The 22,626-nt window shown below is 41.6% G+C and overlaps 1 protein-coding gene across 2 annotated transcripts in view; it reads left to right on the plus strand.

The window, feature by feature from the left end:
• Irak3 (interleukin 1 receptor associated kinase 3) overlaps nt 1-22,626 on the plus strand; it is a 56,033-nt gene that overhangs the window by 10,030 nt on the left and 23,377 nt on the right. The window contains exons 2-7 of one of the 2 annotated variants that reach the window (XM_038314761.1): nt 5,248-5,430; nt 11,089-11,318; nt 11,786-11,840; nt 13,673-13,824; nt 17,820-17,884; nt 21,995-22,109. In XM_038314761.1, the coding sequence (XP_038170689.1) occupies nt 5,248-5,430; nt 11,089-11,318; nt 11,786-11,840; nt 13,673-13,824; nt 17,820-17,884; nt 21,995-22,109 (800 nt within the window). The remainder of the gene's footprint in view (nt 1-5,247; nt 5,431-11,088; nt 11,319-11,785; nt 11,841-13,672; nt 13,825-17,819; nt 17,885-21,994; nt 22,110-22,626) is intronic. The other variant, XM_038314762.1, reaches the window with a different exon arrangement.

Consider the following 22,626-nt stretch of genomic DNA (forward strand, 5'->3'; position numbering starts at 1 on the left):
TGGTGGCGCATGCCTTTAATCCCAGCACTCGGGAGGCAGAGGCAGGCGGATCTCTGAGTTCGAGGCCAGCCTGGTCTACAAGAGCTAGTTCCAGGACAGGCTCTAGAAACTACAGGGAAACCAAAAAAAAAAAAAAAAAAAAAAAAAAAAAAGTTTCACAATGAAAAACATGAAGGAATTTTTTTTTTTTTTTTTTTTTTTGGTTTTTCGAGACAGGGTTTCCCTGTAGCTTTGGAGCCTGTCCTGGAACTCACTCTGTAGACCAGCCGGGCATCTAACTCACAAAGATCTGCCTACCTCTGTCTCCTGAGTGCTGTTATTAAAGGCGTGTGCTAACACTGCCTGGCTTTTATTTGAGAATTTAATAATGCATATTATGTGTTTTCTTTTTTTTTACTAAATCCCTCCTAATTTCCTCCTTTCTAATTTCACCCCTATTCCTCTACCCCAATTCCCTCCCAACTTCGCGTGGGCTTATTTTTAAACCCAATGAGTTCCCTTACTGCTGCCATTGTATAAGTGGGTGAAGAGCCACCTACTGGTGGCTTCTTAGGGCCCTCATCCCTCCCAGGAGCCATCAGTTTCCCATGACTCTTCAGCTATGTGTGGGACTTCAGCTATGTGAGCTCCTCACTTGTCCATGTTGGGATTTTTATCTGGCTTGATCTTATACAGGTCTTATGCATGTGGTCACAGCTGCTCTGAATTCTTAAGTTCAACAGCCTCGCTGTGTCTGGAAAATACTGTTCCACTATAGTTATTCACTAGTGTGGTTCTTACCATCTTCCCACCCCCTCTTCTGTGAAGAGCCCTAAGCCGTGGGAGAAGGGGGTTAACATGATATTAATAGACATTAATAGACACTTAGGGCTGAACAATTTCATAGTCTCTTATTCTCAGCATGTTGACCCGTTGTGGTTTCTGTGTTAATCAGCATCTAGTGCACAAAGAAACCTTTCTGTTGGGGGCTGAGAGACATAATAATCTAAGGCTATCTAGATAAGAACTTGCAAGATAAGAACTATATAGATAAGAACTTATCATTATGTTCATTTAACAGAATAATAATAGCATTAGGTTCTTCCCTGTGGTCTATGGCCTTCCCAGCCATGGGGTTCTTGGTCTGTTAATGGTACAAGGCATGAGTTCTGTCTTGTGGAGTGAATGTTAAATCCAATCAGAAACTGATTATTTACCCCCCTACCATTCCTGTCACTTTTGATCCAGTAGACATGTCTGGTCACATTTGCTACTGTAGGTTACAAAGTTCCCAGCTGGGTAAGACTGCTGGTTGCTAGTCTGGTAGTGTGCCTAGTACCTTCCAGCACTGTGAATGTAGGAATTCACAGTAGCTTGTAGGAATGAAGCTTCCAGAGAAGCACCAGCTTAGGTCTTTTTTTTTTTAAAAAATGTATTTAAAGTATGGAATATATCAGCAACAGAGTCTTGCCAATGAAGTCATTGACATAATTTTTTAAAAATATTTTTGTGTTTACTTGGTTGCATTCCTGGGGATGGGGCTTACAGATAGGAAGAGTCAACTGCATATTAAAATAGTATTGCAGTCTCTTGCCAAGAGTTTTGCCTTAAAGGCCTTTTTTTTTTTTTTTTTTTTTTTTTTTGTAGTGGTCATACACCCGAAACACGTATTTGGTATCTGTGTAGCTCCATTCTTTTCGTAAGACACTGTCCCTTAAAAGACTTGAGGAATACAAACATTTTCTGTGAAAGCTGAGGGAGGAAAGGGGAAGACACTTCAGCTCAGTGATGTCAGCTACGGGGTTGTGTATGATTTCTCCTTGCAGACTATATATGCCTCCAAACTGAATGTCTCCATCACCTGCTCACTTACTATGCGACGACAAAGCTGCCACCAACTTCACTCTATTTAGAAACAAGATGTCACTTAAACGACAGAAAATTCCCGGTGCAATTCTGTGTGCGTTCGTCAGGATAGATGAAGCTATTCTGCAGTAGCAAGCGCTACCGAAACCTCAATGGCTTGACGCAGCATAACTGTGGCTTTGTCCTCCTGCAAAGAGCACGGAGGGGCCATGGCGTGACCCAGCATGCCAAGCCGTGTTGACTCTGAGTCACCCCATGTTGACATGTGCTTGTATCGTACCGTCGCTGGGATACAATCCTTGTGACTTGTACTCTGGGTCTCCAGCATCTTGGTAGAATTGACATCTGGATCTCCAGGACAGTGAAATTTGCCCTTCAACAATGGAGTAGAGAACTAGGAATGTTGGTTGAGTAGTGTTGATACCTGCGAAGTCAATTTTGACTCAAAGGACAGGGAGGCATGTGGTTTTGTGTTATCTCTTTCAACGTTATAGTTTACTGAGAATATTAACATGATTATAAAGCCAAAGTCAATTTTATGTTCTGACCAAGTCTTATACAACTGGAATGTGGGGACAGAGGATGCCATATTAAAGTAGAAACACCTGTCTTTTTAATATGATTTCAAACACTATAAATGAAAAAACAACCCCTTAAGAATTTAACAGACCTGAGATTCGGAAGCCAATTTTAAACAGAAGAAAGACTCATACAGTTTACCGTTCTTATCAAATCTGAGCCCGTTAGCCTTTTAAAGAATATTATCAGCAGGCAGCAGAATCTTTCGGTGGCATTACCGTGGTTCCTGCTGGAGGGTTTATTCCATTTATTTATTTGAGCGTGGCAGAAGGAAAATGTGCTGAGCTCTAACAACCAGTCATGGGAGTGTATCAGGATTCCCACTAGTATTCTCGGGCGCTAATTGACTTATATACAGGACCCTACCGTTTACAGTCTCTCTTGGAGGAAAAGGCATGGTGGGATGGTATCATGACCATCCATGACCCCCAAATACACTGCTTGCATTAGAGCTCAGTAGGACTGCTAACCTGGGGTGTTACCACAGGACCAAGTATGTTTTCACTCCGTCATTGCCTTCTCTTTTCTTTCCTTTGCTTTGCAGTGCATGTTAGCATTTTGGAATTGTGTAGTGAGACGATATAAATTTTCATTGGATAAATCCTGTTAACTCAGGCACCATAAAAATCTTATATAACATTGGTACCACTTTTAGGGGATTATACAGGACCCTAAACATTGTCCTGTTTAGTGCAATGGAAAGCCTAGCACCCCACTGACACTATTCCTTGGTCCTCCCCTGTTGTAGGAAGCTGCTTGTGCATTTCCTGGCTGCCCAGACTCCTGAAATAATAACACAGAAACTATATTATTTAAAACACTGCTTGGCCAATGACTCTAGCGTATTTCCAGCAAGCTCTTACATATCGAATTAACCCATTTCTATTATTTTATATTTTATCATGAGGCTCGTGGCCTACTGGCAAGGTTCCAACTGGCGGCTTGTGTTTTTCTCCTCTGGAGGCTCCACGGCAGCTCCTGACTCTGCCTTCTTCCTCCCAGCATTCACTTTAGTTTTCCCTGCCTAGCTCTGTTCTGCCCTGCTATAAGTCCAAAGCAGTTTCTTTATTCATTAACCAATAAAAGCAACACATAGACTGAAGGACTTCCCACACCACTACCCACCTATCAGCTTTTAGTTACTCAAAAATGTTTAACACCAAGACATTACAGAACAAATATTTAAAAAAAACCATTGGATAAGAATAAGTATAATGTATTACAAATGATTAATAGCCACAAAAAAGAGGCGAGGAAGAAAAGAATTAACCTAAGTGGTTGGTAAACAATGCCTTAACTGGAGGCTCTTAGGCCCAGGGCAGCAAGAACCATTGTACTTCAGTTTAGTTCATGTGTTTCTCACAAGGGTGGCTCAGCAATTCTGAACGTACTTAATGCTTACAAGAGGACGAAGCAAATAGAAATATTGTCAGTGACAAGAGCAAAGTTTCTCACTGTTCAAGAAGAATAAAGTTACAAATGAGGAACAACATGCAACCTGCAATGCTGAATTCAATCCAGGGCCACTAGAATAGACTCTTGGTTTGTGATGTGCACCATACAGGTTGAGAAATACAGACACTGGATTAGTGCACATGAAGGCATTGCCAGCTGTGGTTGCTTTGGGAGTCTGTCAGTGACGAAACCTGCATTCTATGTAGCAACTAGATCTTAACTTTGGAAAACCATTTCTGGTACCGAAACTACAGCTCTTCGAGCAAGTGATTAATTGCAGCCTCGTAGAAGAGGGAAAAAAATACAAATGAACTGGGAGCACAGTGTAGAGCCAGGAAATTAAGAAGTGCTAAAAAGATATAGATCTTTTAAGAAGATAAGCGCCCACCTAGATAGACGCAGCAAAATAACTTTAGCAGCAAAATAACAATATTAGATTTTACCCTTTGGAATAAAATAACCTTAAGTCCATAATGCTAGACTCTAAAAGTTGAATGAATAAATAAATAAGAGTGCATATTCTTCACTACAGAAAAATACTGTTGATAAATGCATAAGGAAAAAGTCATTATTAAGCAACCATATCATAGTAGTAATGGTGATAAACAAAATCCATTGAGTGGTGCAAAATAAATCCGAGCAGAAGCAGGACGGTTCCAGAATCTCCAAGTGTCTTCCCCGTTGTAGTTAAAAGGACAACTTGTAGTAGAGAGAGCTTGCAGACAGCACTGCAGCAAAGCCCTGCAGCTAAGCATAAATGGCCACCAGACATTTGCACTGCAGATGAGCACACATGGTCATGAGACATTTGCACTGCAGATAAGCACACATGGCCACGAGACATTCGCACTGCAGATAAGCACACATGGTCACCAGACATTCGCACTGCAGATAAGCACACATGGCCACGAGACATTTGCACTGCAGATAAGCACACATGGCCACGAGACATTCGCACTGCAGATAAGCACACATGGCCACCTGACATTTGCACCAAATCGTTGGACACTGTACACCGAGGACACACTGTGGTCCGCCGACTGGAAAGATGAGGGGCCAAAGGGCAGCACAGACTCAGAGACGAGCAAATGCAATGCAGAAACCCTTGGGTAAGAGAGAAGACAAATCTGTTAGTGAGACAGCTGAGGGAACTCGAGGAAGGCTAAGGTTCTATCGCATCTCATTCTGACACGTTTGTTCTGGCTAGTAAATGTGACTGTGGATGGAAGGGCAGGGTTTCTAAGAAATTAGCTCAGAATGAAAGAGCTTACAATGAGGTTACAGTTCAAATGATGTAAACAAGACCGGTCCCAAGTATCTGAATAAAGGCAAGCTGTTCTTCTCGTCTTCCTCTTGCATTTTCCATAGCGGAGCGACTTTCAAACAGCTGGCTGGATGTTCGCCACATTGAAAAATACGTAGACCAAGGTAAAAGTGGAACAAGAGAATTGCTGTGGTCCTGGGCACAGAAGAACAAGACCATCGGTGACCTTTTACAGATTCTCCAAGAGATGGGGCATCAGCGAGCTGTCCATTTAATCACGAACTATGGTGAGTGTGTCCTCAGACTGTGGCTCTCTAGTCGCCCTCTGAGACTTGTCATTTCTGACTCCTCAGACAGAGGTCTGTCTTGCTGTTGCTTGTGAACTTGACACTTTGTTTCCTCATTGTTTAACAATGCAAAAACATTCCTTGCTACAGTTTTTGCCTTGTTTTTTGAGACAGGAACTCCTTATATAGCCTTGACTGACCTGGAACTTGATATGTAGGTAGACCAGGCTGACATTGAACCCAGAGATCCGCCTGCTTCTCCCTCCTGAAGGCTGGCATTAAAGATTGAGCCGCTCTCCTAGCAACTGTAGTATTTTATCTTTTCATTTAGCAACTAATTGCACTAGCTGCTTGTCTATAGCTCAGAAGAAGAATCAAAATATTTAAATCAAAATATATAATGTAATTTTTTTATTTCTTTATATTATTAAAAATTAGCAACAACATTGGCTTTCCCAGTTATAGAGAGTTATATAATTCAGTCCTCTCTGAATGTAAATGATGACTCCAGAATAATTTTGTGGTTTTCTATTACAGTCCATGGGCTTTAATTATGCCGTACTTATCTGTCATTCACTCTAGTTTGTCCTGTCTGTTTCTTTCTGTTCATGCTGCATGCACACGGCAGCACCAGCGTGGCGGTGAGAAGCTGACTTTTAGGAGTTGGTTCTGTTGTTTCTACTGTACTGCGTATTTCGGGCCAGCTAGTATGTAAGCTTTAGACAAGCTGCTCTCTGACTTAGGAGGCAGAGTTCTTACCGAAGTCTCTGCCTCTGTCAAGACCAGGCTGTGAAGCTAAACGGATGATCGCGTTTTGCTAACCTTTAACCCTTCTCCTCTTCTGGGCAGGATACTTTTATTTTTAGCTGTGTGTTCTACCTTTCCTCTTTGGACCTCCAGGCACCACTTAGATTTGAATTGTCTTTGGAGTCTCAGAGAGAAAGGCCTGGCACTCCTTCCCAGGGACTATTCTGCAAGTCAGAATTCTGTCACTAGGTGGCAACATTACCACCATAAAACAATTCGTTAGAGCTTACCACCTAATCAACCTGTCCAACGAACCTAGTGTTTATTGTCATATTTCCAGCATGCATATATGAACATACAGAATTTTGCATTTATAGTTTAAGGACAAGTTCTGTTTTTTTATTCTAGTTTTGCTTTTTGTGTGCATGTATGTGTGGAGATCAGTGGGCAGCCTTGGGTGTCCTTTGTCAGGAGTCATTCACTTTGTTTTTCAAGACAAGATCTCTCATTGGTCTGGGGTTTTCTTTTCTTCCTTTTTTAAATATAGATATAAAATATATAAAAAAATATATTTTTCTGCTCACCTTCCTTCTTCTCCCTCCCTTTCTACCCTTTCTATGATCCTCAGGCTCCCAATTTACTCAGGAGATCTTGTCTTTTTCTTCTTCCCATGTAGATTATTAGATCTATGTATATCTCTCTTAGGGTCCTCATTATTGTCTAGGTTCTCTGGGGTTATAAACTGTAGGCTGGCTTTTCTTTGCTTTATGTCTAAAAGCCACTTGTGAGTGAGTACATATTATATTTGTCTCACTTAATATGGTGTTTTCTAGATTCATCCATTTGCCGGTAAATTTCAAGATGTCATTTTTTTCCTCTGTATAGTACTCCGTTGTGTAAATGTACCACATTTTCTTTATCCATTCTTCAGCTGAGGGCCATTTAGATTGTTTCCAGATTCTGGCTCTTACAAATAATGCTGCTATGAACATAGCTGAGCACATGTCCTTGAGGTATGGTTGAACATCCTTTGGATATATACCTGAAAGTGGTATTACTGGGTCTTGAGGAAGGTTGTTTCCTAATTTTCTGAGAAATCGCCACACTGACATCCAAAGGGGCTGTACCAGTTTGTACTCCCACCATCAATACAGGCGTGTTCCCTTTTCCCCACAATCTCTTCAGCATAAATTGTTATCAGTGTTTTGGATCTTGGCCATTCTTACAGGTGTAAGATGGAATCTCAGAGTTGTTTTGATTTGCATTTCTCTGATGACTAATGATGTTGAACATTTCCTTATGTGTCTTTCAGCCATTTTATATTCCTCTGTTGAGAGTTCTCTGTTTAGGTCTGTACTCCATTTTTTTTATTGGATTATTTGTTCTTTGGATGACCAACTTCTTGAATTCTGTGTATATTTTGGAAATCAGCCCTCTGTCTGATGTGGGGTTGGTGAAGATCTTTTCTGTAGGCTCCCTTTGTGTCTTGTTGACCGTGTCTTTTGCTTTACAGAAGCTTCTCAGTTTCAGGAAGTCCCGTGTATTTATTGTATCTCTCAGTGTCTGTGCTACTGGGGTTATATTTAAGAAGTGGCCTCCTATGCCAGTGCATTCAAGTGTACTTCCCACTTTCTCTTCTGTGAGGTTCAGTGTGGTTGGTTTTATGTTGAGGTCTTTGTATGGCTTCTGGGGATTGAACTCAGATCCTTACACTTGTGTAGAAAGCACTTCTCCAGCTGAGCTAGCTCCCCAAATCAGTGCTTTCTTTTCTTTTTAAGGGGCTTTGATACACAATACACAGCTTTCTACTGGCTTCTTAGAGGAACTATTTTATTTATTTATTGGTTTTCTGAGACAGGGTTTCTCTGTGGCTTTGGAGCCTGTCCTGGAACTAGCTCTTGTAGACCAGGCTGGCCATAAACTTACAGAGATCCGCCTGCCTCTGCCTCCCAAGTGCTGAGATTAAAGGCGTGTGACACCACCACCCGGCTCTAGAGGAACTATTTTAAAGCTGTCATTTCCTGACAAGGAAATCTTATCTTTGCTTTCTTTAATAACAAAAGAATGACAAATTTTAACAATTTTATAGCTCCCAGACTTGAAATGTTGCCTGTGGCAATACCTGATTCAGGGTGTAAGCTAGCCCTTTACCTTGTCCGGTTCCTCTGGCTAGAATTCTTGATGTAGTGATGAGCAGATGTGGCCAGATCAAGCACCAACCCTCTTCTTGACCTTAAGGGGAAAACATCCCATTTTTTACCATTAATTATGACATTAACTATGTTTTTCCCCATAGATATCTTATATCAGATTGAGGAAGTTACCTTCTGTTTCTGGTTTTTTTTTTTTTTAATTTGTATTATCATGACAGGGTATTGGAATTTGTTGATTTAGTTTTCACAGTCTTGGGGTGAACATACACTGTTGCATCCACGATTCTGTTGTGTTGTGTTGTATTAGTTGATTTTCAATCTTAAGCAAATCTTGGATTTTTAGGGTCAATCCAGCTCAGTTGTGACATGTGATACATTGCATATTTGTAGACTGGGTTTGTTGGTGTCTTGTTGAGGAGTTTTGCTTCTGTATTCGTAAGAGTTAGTGGTCTGCCCTTTCCTGTGTTTGCCTGGCATTGGCACCAGTGTTGGTCCCAGTGAATGGCCTGGGGGTTCTTCTGTCGTCTTCTGCAGCTGAGGAGTCTGTACAGGGTTTGTGTTACACCGTGTGTGGCTGGAAGACTTAACCAATGCCCAACCCTTTCTCTGTTGGAAATAGAAAACACTAACTCAATCACTTTTTAAGTTATTATAGGTACACTTAGATTATCTTTTGAATTAATTTTAGTAGATAGAATCCTAGAAATCTATTCATGCCATCTAATTTCTTGTGTATTCTATTTTCTTGATATCATAATATTCTCTTATAACAGTGAGGATTTGCTGAAACATACAATCAGTAGTGATTGCTCTTCTTTTGTTCTTAATTTTAGTAATTTGAGTTTCTCTCCTCTCTTCCCTCCGTCCTTTCTTCCTTCTCCTCCCTCCTCCCTTCCCCCTTCTTTTCTTTCCTCCCTCCCTCCCTCTTTCCCTTCTTCCTTTCCCCATTCCTTTTATCCTTCTCTCTGTCCCTCTTTCCATCCCTCCCTTCTCCCTATCTCTTCCCTCTCTCTGTTCCTCCCTCCCTCCTTCACTTCCTTTTTATTTCTTTCTAAACTACTGTCAGTTTTGATGATCTTTTCAAAGAGCTGTCCTTGCTTTCTACGAATCTCTCTTTTGGAAAGTCTCCTACTTACACTCTGACCTGGATTTATTTCCATTTGCTTTTGTCTACATTACCATTTTTTTTAAATAGTTACTTACAATGAAATTTTGCCACTCGTTTGAGGTATTTTTCCTTCTTAAGGTAGAAATTTACAGTTACAGGTTTTCCACTAACCCCTACCTTAGGTTTGGTTATTTTTAAAATTTTTGATTCATCTCGAAGTATTTTCTGTGAGACTGACGCGCTGCCTACTGCACTAAGGAGGCGCACTCACAGCGTTTTCTAACTTGCTTTCTACCATTGCCTTTGACTCGTTAGTCATAATTTTTAACATTCCTGTTTCTGTAAGTTTTCTGAGTTTCCCTTTATAGTTGATTTCGACTTTCATTTCCCAGAGGTCAGAAAATACACTTTCTATGATTCAAACCTTCTAAATCTATTGAGGCTCATTTTATTGCCCAATATATGGTCTGTTTTGGAAAATATCTGGTGTCTTCTGGAGGAGAACGTGTGAGTTTGTGTTTGGAAAAAAAGTTCTATAGATATTGAGTAGGTTTAGTCGGTTAATAATATTGGTCAACAAGGGTTCTGAAAAATTAATTGATGGTGTTTTGTTGCTAGTTTTGTGAACAAATAATTGGATAAACACTAGAAAAAAAGAGTAAATAGACTACAAAAATAAAAAATTTCTAAAAGCTGAATCATAATGTTAGAAAGGACAAGAAAAATGAAAGTGTTTTCATCTTTTATGGGAAGTTACAAAGAACTTAGTTGTGACAGCATTCTAAAAGGTAAAATCACAGCTTATATTTGGGAAGAGGTGTGAGTATTTGTGATTGATGATATGTGTATATGTGTGTGTGCACGCACACAATGATCTGAGACTTTACCATAGAAAGAGGGAAAATAGGGGCTGGACAGATGGCTCAGCAGTTAAGAGCATTAGATCACTGCCTGCTCTTCCAAAGGTCCTGAGTTCAATCCCCAGCAACCACATGGTGGCTCACAACCATCTGTAATGAGGTCTGGCGCCCTCTTCTGGCCTGCAGACATACACACAGACAATATATTGTATACATATAAATAAATAAATAAATAAATAAATAAATAAATATTAAAAAAAGAAAGAGGGAAAATAATAAACCAGCCCAAGGAAGTAAAACCTCACAACCTCAACATTTTACATGCACCTGCAGAACCTAGTAATAGCATTACATTTGCCTTTAAGCTTTCTGTTTGATGCTATGTTATTTTTAATGACAACTAAGAATACCTGAAAGTAAGCCGGGCGGTGGTGGCGCACGCCTTTAATCCCAGCACTCGGGAGGCAGAGGCAGGCGGATCTCTGTGAGTTCGAGGCCAGCTAGTTCCAGGACAGGCTCTAAAAAAGCTGCAGAGAAACCCTGTCTCGAAAAACCAAAAAAAGAAAAAAAAAAAAAAAGAATACCTGAAAGTAGCTAGCTAGCTGTCTTTTAAGTGGGAACAGGTAAGTTTAGATACTTCCCCCTTAGAAGACATTTCACAGCCATGAATCCTAACCATTCCAGTTGAACAAAGGTAAACTTTAGAAACGAACATCACTAGTGGTCTTGGGGCAAATGAACACTCGAGACACAGACATTTCTACATCCTGCTCCCTTACCTCTCTTCCAGGAGCGCGTGCTCATCCTTCAGTGCCTCGTCATCAAGAGCTTCGATTCCCCAACGTATCGCCCAACGCATTGCCCAACAACGCACAGCACGTGTGCAAAGGAAACGACCCTGGACCTCTGGTGCAAATACTTTCTAGAGATTGGAATTCTCTGGTGGAAAGACGCTGGATGCACAGGCAGTGTTTGAAACTAGCGATGCTTTGCCTCTCCCTTTGTCTGTATTTAGTTGAGGTCTGTAAATAGTTGAGGAGTAATCGCTGTCTCCTCCTAGGATCTACCCGAGCAGAGACTGAGAACCCCTAAGGTGCGGGCAGTAACTCACTCATCCTAACTCAGTTTTTAATTTCCTTTTTCTAGTTGATGTTTTTTATGGAGTTGCTATGTTTTTTATATCACAACAAATCATTAGTGACTTTTTTTTTTTTAAAGCATTACAATCTATCTAAAAGTGGCTCTAGCTGCCTGTGGCACTGAAATTTCGTTGCTGTCCCCAGTGGACCTGGACGCTGTGTCTGTAAGGCAACGAATGCTATTGAGTAGAGTGAGCTGACTTAGATCCACTCTAGCTTTCTTCTAGATCAGACGCTGCTCTGTGGCATTGTATAGCCTTAGGGGGAGCGAGCGGTGTCTGTCAGCACTCGGTTTTTTTTTTCTAAGTTTGTAAAGTAGAATTGCTTAATATACATTTCTTCTTTCAGGAAGCAGCCAAAGCCACAGAGGATAATGTTCTTGCTCCTGAACATAATGAAAAAGGTAACCAAAAAAAAAAAAGAAAACACAGGGCTGGAGAGATGGCTCAGTGGTCAAGAGCACTGGCTGTTCTTCCCAAGGTCATGAGTTCAATTCCCAGCAACCACATGGTGGCTCACAACCATCTGTAAGGAGATCTTTGGCTCCCTCTTCTGGCCTGTGGGCATACATGGAGGCAAAATGCTGTATACATAGTAAATAAATAAAACTTAAAAAAAGAAAACACAAACAATTGCACCATAATTTAATTAAATCACGCTCTAATATGAGTGAGTTTGTGGGAAAAAGAATAAATAACCACACTGTTTATATCCTAATTTAATATAACATTTTCATAAGTATTAGACATTTTAAAGTTTGATAGACACTGATAGTCATCATAGAGGACCTGTTGTTATATAAGGATCCATTGGCTGAAGTTGTCTTTATAAAACACAACACTAGTGTATCAATTAAAAAAAAAATAAGAAATGAGTTTGCCACAGGGATCCTCTGAAACAGAAGAAAAAGAAGAGGGGCCAGCACCATCACTACCACAACCATCATCTTCGTCACCATCATCATCGCTGTCACCCGCTGACTAGGGAAGACCATAGAGGGACGTGGTTGGCAGAATTTGCTGTTTCTGTTTTACCGTAGGAAAACATGTACAAACTTGTGTTGAGTTTTCCACAGCTTGAGGAGTTTTCATAGATGCCCAGACCTTTTGGGATGGTTTTTAGGTAATGCTGAGGTCTCTATGGAAATCCATTTGTATCTCACATTAGCTTCTGTGCTTTATTTGTAGACAAAATGATTTAGTTCCGCCTGAGAGTAATTCCGGTAAAATTGAAAAGTTACTGAAGGCCAGTTGGCTGGTCATCCCCATCACGTGTGAAGATTCTCTGGTTATGTTGGGAAAGGCAAACCAGGTTTTGAGACCTTAGCATTGTTATCGAAATTAAACTGTAAATGTCTTTAGAGAGTGTTTGTAGAAACACAGTCAAATTAAACTCTATTTGAGCAATGCTATTCATTTATTTATTAAGGCTGATAGGGTTTGTTGCTTTTTATTTTTTGTTTTTCTCCTTTGTAGTTCTGGGGATTGACTTCCGGAGTAAGCCACACCTCTAGGTTCTCTGTCTTTTCAAATCTGCATTTGCTTATCTTTAAATACTTTTACCTAGCACCTACTCCGGCTGATCTTTTAATGGGTGAAGTATCTTCATTTACTCTGGGGAAACCAGCTAGGTGGTTAGAGGCTGTGGCTAAAGAAAAGCTTCTCGGGCTGGAGAGATCGCTCAGGTTAAGAGAACTGACTGCTCTTCCAAAGGTCCTGAGTTCAATTCCCAGCAACCACATGGTGGCTCACAACCATTTGTAATGAGGTCTGGTGCCCTTTCTGGCCTGCAGACATACACACAGACAGAATATTGTATACATAATAAAATAAATAAATATTTTAAAAAAAGAAAAGCTTCTCTATTAACAAAGCTTGAGGGGCACTGCTGAGTCATCCCAAGAGTCCACAAGGTCAAAAGCAAGGTATCGACCTGAGGACAAACAGATTTCTAGAGTCATGGCCTAGGCTAAGCTCTTTGGTTAACCTCTGTGAAGACAGCCATGGCGCTGCCTTTTAGATATGTGAAAAGCCCCACACTGTATTGAGGGATGAGAGCCAGACCCAAGCAAATGCCCAGAGAACACATGGGCTTTACCGTTGCCTCCTGGGACTTGCTCTCTCTCAGGCCTTCTGCTCTGATGATGTGCTTTTAGTGATGTATGCCCTGCTTGTAACAGTGGTGCTCACTCTTCAAAGAGATGGCTCATTGTCTCCGCTTTTTCTCCCTCCCTAGGAGTACTGCATAAACCCTCTATCAGCTTCCAAAGTATCATAGAAGGAACCAAACATTTCCACAAAGACTTCCTAATTGGAGAAGGGGAGATATTTGAAGTATACAAAGTGGAGATTCAAAACCAAACATATGCTGTTAAGTTATTTAAACAGGTAAGGAACGAATTCCTATCACAGACATCAGTTCCACTTATTTGCTCCTATTTCATATTAAAATGTGTCATTTTTCGTTAATATTGAAAGGGCATATATTTAAAAATAAAATTTCACAAATGGAAATGAGATATGTGAGCTTAGGGTCTGGGTGGGGCTGAGAAATGACTAAGACGTGAATGCCTGTCTTTAAGGGATGTGGTGAGGACGCAAAATCTCCCGCATCCCCGGATGTACTGCCTGAGAAAGGCTTCTCTAAAAGTCACTCACGGCCCCAGGCACTTGAAGGAAGATCAGATTGGCTGGGCATTATGACCTTAATCTCCACTCTAGGGAGGTAGAGGCAGGCAGATCTCTGTGAGTTCAGAGCTAGCCTGGTCTACAAAGAAATTTCTAGGCCAGCTAAGGCTGCACAGTGTGACCTTTTCTAGAAAACAAAAGAAGGGGGGGGGGATCAGATTGTGCACACTTGCTTAGCTCCAGCTGTGTCTTCGCCTCACAACCCTGATGCTATGCTCAGGACTGTTACAGAGGATCTTCTGTCAGAGCTCAGGAGGTGAGGAGGAAGAACAGGCTCCGGAGAACAGGCTCCTGAGAACAGGCTCCGGCAGGACTACATCAGTTTGCCATTACCGTGGCAGAGACCTGCGAGAGTTGACTCGAAGTAGGAAAGACTTTTTTGGCTATAGTTGGAGGGGTTTTAGTCCATGTTCCATTGGCGCCATTGTGCTCTGACCTGCGGTGGGACAGAGCATTGTAGTAGAATTGGGTAAATACAGCTCGTCAGCTCATGATGGCCAAGAAAGGGGCATGGGAAGAGCAGGGCCAGGGCATGGTCTTCTAGAACTCAGCCTCGGGGGTTTAACAAGGCCCCACAGCCATGTGTGCATGTGTGTGTGTGTGTATACACACACATATTACACATATACATATACAATATATATAGACACAATATACAATGTACACACCATATATATATTTATGTGTATGTATACACATACTCTCTCTCACTATATGTATATATACGTATATATACATATATATATATATATATAGAGAGAGAGAGAGAGAGAGAGAGAGAGAGAGAGAGTGTGTGTGTCTGCCTGATGAGGTCAGAGGCATTGTATCCTCCTCCTCTAGAGCTTTCTGCAGCTGTGAGCTGCCCAATGGATATGGACACGGGGAACTGAATTCCAGTCCTCTGAAAAGCTGTTTGTGCCCCTAACTGCTAAGTGCTTCCTGAGTCTTGAGTGTAGCAACTGTTTTGTCGATGTATCCATTGGAACTGGGCTTTGCATTTTGACTGACTGTTTTTCTGTAATGGTCCCCATCTGTTGGAAAGAGAAGTTTCCTTGACGAGGGGTGAGAACTATACTTAACTATGTCTGTAAGGACATGTATTTAGAATGTAGCCAAAGATTGTACTGATTTGGTAAAGTGGTGGTTGTAGGGTCTCCTCTAAAATCCATGACTGCACTAGGCCTGGGCTAGCTTTCCAGTGCCAAGCGTGAGTTTCTTCTTGTTGGGAAGGTCTTAAGTCCAGTTAGAGAGCGGTTGGTCACCACCTAGGTATGTCTGCCACTACTGTGTCATGCTGGTCATTGTTGAGACACCAAACATTGTTGTAAAAGTTTCCCACATGTACCTGGCATTGAGAACTGTTACTTAAGCTAAGACAAAGTCCCTGGGGATGGTAAGAAGGAGCAAATGCAATGGATCCAATCCAGTTACTGGTGGAGAGGACTGGGAGGTACAGAACGGAAGGAGTCTGAACGGAAGGAGTCTGAAGTAATTCCTGCTTACGGCTTGTTTCAGACACTTTTATGTGATTATTAACTTCAGTGCCGTTAAATTGCATTTTGTATCAGTAATCTTACACAGACACATTGAGATCAACTATCTACTAAAGAAAACTGGATTGTAAAACCATTCCAACGTCAGAATATTGGCCCTTGGGACCCAGTTGAAGCCAGTTTTTGTTTGTTTGTTTGTTGTTTTTGGGTTTTTTGTTGTTGTTGTTTTTACTACCAACGAATCCCTGGTCCCATTGGCATCCTCTCTCATGGATGAACCCTAAGGCTGCCTCCCTGAAGGGTCTCTCTCGTCTTCTCCTTGCGGTTGCTACCAACTGTGCATGCCCTTTTAAACTTTTTACTAGATTGACCTTAGGATGGCATGCTCTTGCCTCTGGGTTCCCTTTTTCCTCTTTTCTTGATTGCATCCTACGGTCTAGCATGGCTTCCGTGACCTGACTCGGCTATAGCATTTTTTCCTTGTAGTGAAGGCTTCAGCTGCATTTCCAACAGGAGTAACAGACTTCCGATCGAGAACTTCCATTTCTTTGTGCGTCCCAGAGCCTGTTACAGGGCTCTCTTTCGTACTTGCTCAACGGGTGTCTGTTGAGTAGTTTAAAGGAAGGCCATGCAGGTCATTTTCAAGAAGTTAGCAGTATAAAGTCCTGTTGTACCTGGTGGCGCTACAGTATAGCTCCCTCTTAAGGCGGGAAGTGGAAGTGAAGGGCTTTTGTGTCACCCCCCCCCACCTCTTTTCCCCCACCCCCTTTTTACCCAACAACACACACAAGCAAATGGAGGACATAACCAAGCCAACACCCCTTAATGAGTTAACTACATACTTTTCTAAAAGAATGCATTCAAACACTGGGGTGATGCCTTTAATAACACTTCTCAAAGGCCCGGAAGTGGAGAATTTTATCAAATGGTCAGGTCTGTGCTTCTCAGCTCCCTGTACTTCCAGTCACCGGGATATCATCTTACAATGGCTGATTTGGATTTGGCAGGTCTGGGCAGCAGCTCCGCAGGAGGGCTAGTGTTCCTCCGCAGTGCCCAGCTACATGAAGTCTTTTGTTCACAAATCACATTCAAGTCCCAGGTTTACAGAGACACAACCATGAGTCTCTTTGTTTACCAGATTAAGCAACAACAAACAAACAAAAAGCCCTTGACTGAGAAACAGCAAGCGCAAGGGAGAGACCTCATCTCCCTGAATAGACTTCCAAAATGTAGGTTGTAATGAAGTAGTTCTTGCCAATGATTAGCGGACCGGGTTTATTGGTTTTAATTCAACTTGGACAGTGGTACCCAGAATTCCTCTTGGATTTCGATGATGATAGGACTCTAAACACTTCGTTTTCTAGCAAGTTGCAAATGAGGATATTATAGCTAGGACCTAGGAGCAGCTTAATGTAGGTTTTTAATGTTAGAAGCAAGGAACTTGAGATACAGGGATGTATGGTGTTACAGAATTGAAGACAGCAAGGATGTGCCATCTACATCCAAGTGCTCAGTACAATGTTATTGAAGTTATTAATTTATTCAGTACCTGCATCCCTGGATCTTGGCTAGATGATGGTGATGATGGTTGTGCAGAGTCTTCCTGTGCAGACCCAGGGTGACCTCACACTCACAGAGATGCATCTATCTGCCTCCTGATTGATCCTGAGATTAAAGCCCTGCACCACTTCTCTAGATCTGAGACATTTCAGTAAGAAGCCACAACTTCCTTTGGATAGTAGGCACATCTTCTCAAAATTAATGCGAAAATAAATCTGAGTTGACATATGCAAATGAGCCAACTCATAAATGGTAGAAGTTCGCAAAGAACACAGGTAACATAATTTTTTGTGTGTGAGATCAGTGAAGCGTTTCTGTCATTGTGGAATTTTATAATACGTTATATTTTAAAATACGTTATATTTTATAATTTATGTGTCTGAAACCGGTGAGTCTGAATATGAGATTTGCAACGTGGCAGATTGCAGAAAATCTTTCAGTTCAAGAGTCTTGTAAGTCTTGCTTGGGAGTTATAATGCTTTTGAAAATCGGATGAATGCTAAGGATTCTATCCCCTGGGGGTTTGCGGTGGGAGGGGGACTCAGTCTGTATCAAAAACAGCAAACTCCCCGGACAAAGATTCTCAGAAGTAGAGAGCTAGCTCTTAAATCCTTTTCTTTTTCTTTCTTGTATGACATTCAGGAGAAAAAACTGCAGTTTAAGAAGCACTGGAAGAGATTTCTGTCAGAACTGGAAGTTTATCTCCTGTGAGTGTATTTGTTTACTTCGGATCTTTTTTTTTTTTTTTTGTTTTGTTTTTTTTGTTTTTTTTTTTTTCGAGACAGGGTTTCTCTGTGGCTTTGGAGCCTGTCCTGGAACTAGCTCTTGTAGACCAGGCTGGTCTCAAACTCACAGAGATCCGCCTGCCTCTGCCTCCCGAGTGCTGGGATTAAAGGCGTGCGCCACCGCCGCCCGGCCTTACCTCGGATCTTGTAGCTGCGTTTGGCATGGCTGGCGCTGAATTAGTGCGGGCTGGATGTTAGAACGCTGCGTACACTCTTGTCGTCTGCTTTGGTGTATTCCCTAAAAGAGATTTTAAAATAGAGCCCTCCCATGCTTCATCTGGACATCTTGGAACGGGAAAGTGTAGCAAGGAAGTGGCTTAAATTGCGTGTGACTAACACGGCCGAACAGCCATTCAAGCATAGCATGCGTGTCCCCTCCCCTTCCTTTGGAAATGTTTCAGTTGAGAGACTCTTTCATCAGGGTGGCTCTCTTCAGAGAGAGAGAGAGAGAGTTTTAGACAGTGAAATCAAGAGCTTTTGATATTTGTATGATCTTCCAGGGAATTCATTCATGAATCTGGGGGTCCCTGTATGGTAAACCTAAATGGCTTCATTTTTATATGACTTCATTAAGTACAGCCGTACAGCCTTGCTCACTGGAAGCCCTTGACACTGGGAAACTCATCACCTGTCTCAAAGAGAAGATGCTTTTCCCTGGAGTTCTGGGAACAGATATGTGAGACGGGGTGGAGTGGGAAGTGGGGAGAGAAATGTCATGCTGCATCCTGTCCCTTTAGAGCCAGAGCCAGGGACTAGAATCAGAAGCTAATATCATTAAATCCAGATGTTGAAATAGACTTTTTCTTTGTATAATTTTATCTTCTTTTTCAAAATCAGGTGTTCATAGGTGTGTGGATTAATATCTGTGTCTTCGATATGATTCCATTGGTCAACCTCTCTGTTTTTATGCCAATACCAAGCTGTTTTTATTACTGCAGCTCTGTAATAGAACTTGATGTCAGGGATGGTGATGCCTCCGGAAGTTTCTTTATTGTACAGGAGTGTTTTGTTTATCTTGAGTTTTTTGTTTTTCCATATGAAGTTGATTATTGTTCTTTCAAGGTCTGTGAAGAATTATGTTAGTAATTTGATGGGGATTGCATTGAATCTGTAGATTGCTTTTGGTAGGATTGCCATTTTCATTATGTTGATTCTACCTATCCAAGAACATGGGAGGTCTTTCCATTTTCTGATATCTTCTTCAGTTTCTTTCTTGAAAGACTTAAGTTCTTGTCAAATAGGTCTTTCATTTCTTTGGTTAGTGTTACCCCAATATACTTTATGCCTTGCCTCTCTGATGTCTCCTATCCACTGCTTTCCCAACGACGTTTGTCTCTGTCTTAGTTTAGGTTGGAGGAGAAGCAGCCAGGCAGTGACACAGAGTATCTGTTTAAGCAGCTCGGCATACCTCCTCAATTTATTACTATACCACTGTTTTCCATTGTGCAATCTGAGTCATAATAAGTTTTAAATGTTTTAATAAGTTTTGACATGTTTTAAAATAAAGTCTTTCCATGTATTTGTGTGTATGTTTATAGATACAGATGTGTTGCAAGGAGGGGCCACTTGTTCATCTTGGCTGTCCGGCTATCTTAGCCCTGAAATAACCACAGATATTGTATTAATTAAATCACTGCTTGGCCCATTAGCTTTAACTTCTTATTGGCTAACTCTTACATCTTTTTAAAAAAGATTTTATTTATTTATTATATATACAACATTCCTTCCATGTGTGCCCGCATGCCAGAAGAGGGCACCAGATGCCATTACAGATGGTTGTGAGCCACCCATGTGGTTGCTGGGAATTGAACTCAGGACCTCTGGAAGAGCAGCCAGTGCTCTTAACCACTGAGCCGTCTCCCCAGCCCCTAACTCTTACATCTTAATTCAACCCATTTCTATTAATCTGTGTATTGCCACATGGCAATGGCTTACTGGGTAAAATTCCCAGCATCTGTCTCTGGCAGATCCGTGGTGTCTCCTCCAACTCTGCCTCCTTTCTCCCAGCATGCCATTTAGTTTTCCCCACCTACCTAACAGTGCCCTGTCAACAGCCTAAGGCAGTTTCTTTATTCATTAACCAATGAAAACAACACAGAGACAGAAGGGCCTCCCACACCACAGATTATACACACACAGACATTCTGGTGTGTTTGAGGCAGGAGAGATATACCAGATAAATATATTTACTATATAAATCTATGCATGTGTATTTAAGAGAGTATATTTGTGCTTGTAGCAAATTTGCTACAAAAGAAGCAAATTATAGATCTTTATAAGTAGAGCATTTTTTTACAGCTTCATTTATTTTAATGTTCCCAAACATGTCCAAAACATAGCAGGCTCTCAGCATATTAAATGAGCTCACAGTCTGTGTATTTCGCAGTTATCTGGTGTGTTAGTACTTTAGTTGCTGCTATGACAAGACACCTCACCAAAAGACTTAAGGAAGCCAAGGTTTGTTCTGCTCATGGTTTGAGAGCACAATCCATCACGGCAGGAAGTCACGTGGCGGGATTGTGAGGTACCTGGCCTTACTGAGTCCACAGTCTGGAAGCAGGAAGACGAGGTTCCTGTGGTTGGCTTGCCTTGCTCTTTTTATTCGTTTCTGGACCTGTCCATGAGATGGTGCTGCCCACATGCAGTGTTTTCCCATGTGATTCTAATTAATCAAGTCAACAATGAGGATTAGCCATCATACCTGGAGTGTATTTATGATCTTCATAAACCAGTGATGACAAAGGATTAGAGCTCATTTTGGTTAATTGGTTAATTGATTAGGATAGGAGCTAAGAAATATACATTATACCAATGTAGACGTCTGTGATTTAAAGTCAGTGTCGTAATTTTAGAGTTCAGGCTACTATTGTGTGGATTTTAGATCACAATACAAGCTTTGGAAAGACAAGACTATCCTTTTCCTGCTTGTAACGAGGGTTGAACGGAGCACCTGATGTAGGAATGCTCCATTAGTGGGTGGATGAAGACAAGCTTCGCTAATCCTGTGGTTTTGTGATTACTGAAACTGATAGGTCTCAATCGTGTCATAATTATCTACTTAACAAAATAAAGAGGAGACACTGTTTTGTATCAGTTAAAATAAGTTGTTAAGCCGGGCGGTGGTGGCGCACGCCTTTAATCCCAGCACTCGGGAGGCAGAGGCAGGCGGATCTCTGTGAGTTCGAGACCAGCCTGGTCTACAAGAGCTAGTTCCAGGACAGGCTCTAAAAGCTGCAGAGAAACCCTGCCTCGAAAAACCAATAAATAAATAAATAAATAAATAAGTTGTTATGCCCCCAGTGACCACCAGAGTCCAAATTTGTATGCAAAAGCAAAAAGCCTTTATAGCAAGCTCAAGTTTGAGCTCTCTGTCCTTTCAACACAGTGGTTGGATTAGGGAGGACACTGAGCTCAGCTATGGCAGGGTTTTAAGGACTAAAGAAAGGGGGTGGGTGGGGGAATTCCAGAATCAAAAGGGGGTTGAACTCCTGTTGGGCAGGAGTGGAACAGCCAGAGTCTGGTCAAACAGGGATTGGCACTGGCTTGCTGCAAAGAAACTGGCAACCATATACAAGTTAGGTGAGCTCTTCTTACAGTTCTGAAACACCTGGTACTTGTTTGTCTCAGTTCTGATCGGTCTGTGGATTTTCCTGGTTACTGTAATGGTGAGGCCTTGTCCTTGTACTGCTGGTCCGCTGCCTGTCATGGCTGCAGGAATGTTAAGTTAGGCCTCTTCAACGTGAATGTGTAATCATGTTTTCCTTTCTGTATGAAGTTCTCCACGTCTCACACCTGAAGAAATCAATGCTTCCTTAAATTTTAATACTTCTGTTTTAGTATATTACTCTTAAATACATGCCGACAGTCAATCAAAAGGGGGTAGAACTAGCGCTTGTTGGAACTGCCGTTGAAATTCTTGTCTCTTGGCCTAACTTAGTCTCACTTTAGAGCTGTTTCCCATCATTCCTAATTAGTCTCCTCCACCTTCTCTTTGAGTGATGGATTTGACAGTTTCAAATTTTCTGGTTCAAGGTTCCGTCATCCTCACATACTAGAGCTGGCTGCGTATTTCACTGAGATGGAGAAGCTTTGCCTGGTTCATCCATATATGAGCAACGGGACGCTTTTCAGCAGACTACAGTGTACAGTAAGTCAGGGCTGCCATTCTCTCAGATTCCTTGGCCCGGTAAAACCTGGGGTGAAGGGGGGCTGTTGGCACTGGAGGGAGCTGAGAGGTGAGGTGAGCACACACATGGGGGATATTCAAGAATGCTTCCTGGGGGAAGCAGAGACCCTCTCAAAGGTTGCCTGAACACATGAGTCACTGGGTTCTGTAATATTGTCACATAAACAAGCGAGTTTATAATGTGTCTCAACTTCTCTTAGCATGTGGTATTTAGGTAGGCACAGGGCTGGGCCAACCAAAACCAGGGTCTTATGCATGCTAAGCAAGGATTCTACCGCTGAGCTGTACTCTCAGCCCACTGACTACAGTTTAACTAAACTAAAGTTAAAAATTGTTAGGTGTTTTCCTAAACACACTCCCTAATGCTGTGACCCTTTAATAGTGTTCCTCATGCTGTGGTGACCCCCTAACTATAAAATTATTTCATTGCTACTGTACAACTGTAACTTCACCGCTGTTATGAATCATGTCGCTATCT

Source organism: Arvicola amphibius, chromosome 17 (genome assembly GCF_903992535.2).
Source record: "Arvicola amphibius chromosome 17, mArvAmp1.2, whole genome shotgun sequence".
Lineage (NCBI taxonomy): Eukaryota > Metazoa > Chordata > Mammalia > Rodentia > Cricetidae > Arvicola > Arvicola amphibius.